The sequence below is a fragment of the Loa loa genome (genome assembly GCF_000183805.2).
Source record: "Loa loa unplaced genomic scaffold supercont3.3581, whole genome shotgun sequence".
NCBI classification, from domain to species: Eukaryota; Metazoa; Nematoda; class Chromadorea; order Rhabditida; family Onchocercidae; genus Loa; species Loa loa.
In genome coordinates, this window is record NW_018111759.1 from 1 (window position 1) to 682 (window position 682).

A 682-nucleotide genomic window follows, 5' to 3' on the forward strand; every position below is an offset into this window, starting at 1 on the left:
CACATAATATAACTCACACAAATGAGAAGCCGTTCAAATGCGATATATGCGAAAAAAAATTCGCTCGAAAAGGGGGATCTGGTTGTGCATATGAGGGCTCATATCGATGCGAGGCCGTTCTCTTGTTTACATTGCAACATGAGATTCAACAGGAAAGATGTGATGAGAGCACATATGAAGATTCATCTCCTTAATAGGCCCACATTCAACTGCACTGTATGCGATAAAGTTTACCTGTTGGAATCCACTTTGAAATCACATTTGAAGAATCACGTGATGAACTGACAGATGCTATTTTAAACCGAAGCACGCATTGCTATTTCTGGTGTTGCTGTATTTTCTGTAAGATAAATTCATTTTTCCTCGTTGTATTGTTATCATTGTATTCAATTTTAATTTTTCTCTTTTATTATTTCTCTTAGTGAATAAAGTTCCCCGTTTCGCGTCCACTTAATAGCTTTTTCATTATTAATGAGTATATGATAAGCAGGTTACATACATGCCATGCGTGATGAACTTGCAATTACGTGTCACTGTTACTAAATTACTGATGAAATGGTGTCTCATATGAATTTCTCAGTCGATTATAGCACAAGTAACATAGAAGTAAACTTTTGGCAACGTTCAATGCAAATTTATATATAATATATATTTTCATTGCATAATTTATATATGTTTAAAA

At 33.9% G+C, this 682-nt stretch overlaps 1 protein-coding gene across 1 annotated transcript; it reads left to right on the top strand.

Moving 5' to 3' along the window:
* Positions 1 to 21: 21 nt before the first annotated feature.
* On the top strand, positions 22 to 285 carry LOAG_19232 (SpZ12-1; the record flags this gene model as incomplete). Its single annotated transcript, XM_020451884.1, has 1 exon — positions 22 to 285. One exon carries the CDS (start codon positions 22 to 24, stop codon positions 283 to 285), a length of 264 nt encoding a protein of 87 aa, XP_020304308.1.
* Between the last annotated feature and the right edge of the window lie 397 nt (positions 286 to 682).